This window comes from Gavialis gangeticus, unplaced genomic scaffold (genome assembly GCF_001723915.1).
Source record: "Gavialis gangeticus isolate Ggan-Ray unplaced genomic scaffold, GavGan_comp1, whole genome shotgun sequence".
Taxonomy (NCBI): domain Eukaryota; kingdom Metazoa; phylum Chordata; order Crocodylia; family Gavialidae; genus Gavialis; species Gavialis gangeticus.
Window position 1 is genome coordinate 247,672,767 of NW_017729032.1, and position 2,886 is coordinate 247,675,652.

The window sequence follows — 2,886 nt, forward strand, 5'->3', positions numbered from 1 at the left end:
TATAAATGAGAAATACTTCACACCTGCCACTGATACACAACTACCTTTAGGGTGGAAAGCGGTAGCTGTTTAACAGTACAGATCAACATCCACTGCAGTTTGAGACAGGAAATGAGTATATGGAAGGGTAAGTTTGAAGACACAAAATGCAAAGACCCAAGAAGGGCTGGGTATAGGATACAGAACTAGAACACAAATGACTCTTCGGAGATGTGTGACAGAACTAAAACCAGCCCTCAGGTGATCTGGATTTAGATTTTCTCTCTCATTTAAAAAGATCAATAGATGTATTATCACGTATCAATTTATTGTTCTCCATCGTGTTGCACAGAACCTGTCCCTATGAAAGGAGAGAGCCACCAACATTATCTCCTACCACAGTTGAGGCTTTCCCAGGTGACAGCCAGGTTAAAACACTATCCAGCCTTTATCTTTCTTCTGCTCTTGCTAATTCACATGACCCAGATGTGGAAGGGAGGAAGATCAGTTTTAAAACATACACATCCCACACCACCCTGAAACTCACCTGTCTGTTGGATCACCACACTTGCTGTCTCCACACTCTTCTCCTGAATCTTCTGCCACAAACCATCTGTCCCTTTTACCCACTCACTCACTAGACACCTGTAGGCACCTTCATCCACTGGCATTGCCTGAGACACCGACAACCAGTAAGTGTCATCTGTTGCTGCATCGAAGCGTACGTCTCCACTGTGGTAGCGCTCCCCATACTCGGGGCTGGAATGGAACTTGCCCTCGTGCGTCAGAGAAAGAACTTCTCTCCAAGATGGGCCACTCTTCACTTGCCAGGTAACGTGTAAGTGAGTGTGCTCTGAAGTCTGGGTAGAAGCTGAACAGCACAACTCAAATGAGACTCCCTCAGACAGCCTGAGGGATGCTGAAGACTGGGTATTGCAGCGATTCACTTTTAAGCCATCAGCAATCACTAATCAAAGAAGAAATTATTATAAGCACACCAAACAATAAAAATGAGTCAACTAAAAAAGCCCCCTCCCCGACTCATGCTCCCCCAAAAAATAAAAAAAGTGGTGATGATCAGGAATACAGTCAAATGGCTAGCCCCAAATTTGTTATACATGTCATTTTGGCTAATCATCTCTATATCCTTCCATGCTTCCCAAAAATCACTCAAAATCATTCAAACACCATTATTTTATCAAAGCAAGTCCCTACTGAAGTGCTCAGTCTGATGCCTACCCCCATCCCGAAGTTCTGTCACTGATGGCAAAATCAATAGGTTCACTTCCAAATTTTGCCTACCAGTGGGAGCATCTATTCTACACATTCATTAATTCGCCATAGTTACTGTGCATTAAGTTTAGTACTTGGATTATCAAGCACTAAATCAATGAGCAGTAATTTGTGCTACTGCACAGTAGTGCCAGCACATGGTTTTTTAGTGATGCTAACTGGGCAGTAGCCTAATACTACTGCACAGTACTGTATTATCAGGGGCTTTGCCTGGCACACTACTGTGCAGTGTTATAAGGCTACTGCACACTTAACGTCTTTTGTAGACGTGCTCAGTGTACAAGACAATGCTATAAATTCATTAAGAAAAAAAAGCTTCCCTACTGCCATGCTGCTGAAGGATATCAGGCTCTCCAGATAGAGGAAGATTACTACTGCCTTAGTTGAAAAGCCCTAGATGATACTCTCAGCTGTAAACATACCCTCTCCCTTTTATTCCCTTTCTCCTACTTATAATTTAGCCTTCCTGCCTCAACATCTAGGAGGTTTACATTAGATTCTTCAGAGTAGTGGTGCCTAACCTTTTTCACTGTGGGTGAGATGGACAGTGCTCAGTCCATCCAAAGGCCAGATACAGCATGCAAGACAGTGAGGCATGGCTCAATCTGCCCATGCGAGGTCAGGGAGCAGCCCAACCCCTATAAAGCCATGTTAGGGGGAGGCAGTGTGGCCCAGCCCTGATCTGCCCACAGAGGGTGGGGAAGAGGGCATGGCTTTGCCTTGATCCAGCCATGTGTGTCTATGGTGGGAGTTGAGAGGAGTAGGAGGGGCACAGCCCAGCCTGAATCCAGCCCCGCAGGCTGAGGAAGAGAAGGGGGTGCAGTCTAGCCCCAATCCAGTCCTGAGGGGTGGCAGTATTACTTACCACTGCTCCCCCAGCACCAGATTTCCCAGCCCGTGGAGTGCCCTGCAGGCCAGATGCAATGGCTCCATGGGCCGTATACAGCTCACAGGCCAGAAGTTGAGTGCCCCTACTTTTCTTTTCCTGCTTTTTTTTTTTTTTTTTTGTGCTAGCTGGTAAAATAAAATTTTGATAGAATTTATGACATGACACCCCTTTTATCTTACCTCCTTTCCCCCAGCTGCTACCACTAATATACTGACCAGCATATTTTTTGAAAAGAGCTTTAGGAAAGGATCTGGAGAAGAGAACTGTTGCAGACAATCTGTAACAGGGATTTAGGCAAAAACAGGGCCAACGACTATCCCCGGTATTGTAAAGAAGCACAGAAGGTATGGGAATACCCAACGACATGTTTCCACTTGGTACCACTTATGAATCCCCCTCATCCTTCAGAAATACCTTTCAGGTCAACTGTAGCATAGTAATTCCCCTGAACAGTAGCATCTGTGCTGGGGGTGGTGCACTTGTATTCTCCTTTGTCGGCTGGCTGAGTGTTTTTGATCACAAGTTCCACGGCATCATTGGTATTCCGTCTCAGCTTGATTTCTTTGCTGTCAACCCGCTTCTGGTACTCCTCAGAGGTGAACGTGGTATCCCAGGTACTCACTATGCGCACATATTTATTTTCCTTCCAAAACTCCCACTCAAAGTTCTGTTCTGTGGGTCCATCATACTCACTAACACTGCAAGGAATCACCACCTCTGTGCCC

At 45.5% G+C, this 2,886-nt stretch overlaps 1 protein-coding gene across 1 annotated transcript in view; it reads right to left on the reverse strand.

Moving 5' to 3' along the window:
- Nucleotides 1-2,886, reverse strand: part of PTGFRN (prostaglandin F2 receptor inhibitor) — an 80,782-nt gene that overhangs the window by 71,129 nt on the left and 6,767 nt on the right. The window contains exons 3-4 of the mRNA XM_019523905.1: nucleotides 2,576-2,876; nucleotides 527-946 (exon numbers count right to left, since the gene is read on the reverse strand). Coding sequence (XP_019379450.1) covers nucleotides 527-946; nucleotides 2,576-2,876 — 721 coding nt within the window. The remainder of the gene's footprint in view (nucleotides 1-526; nucleotides 947-2,575; nucleotides 2,877-2,886) is intronic.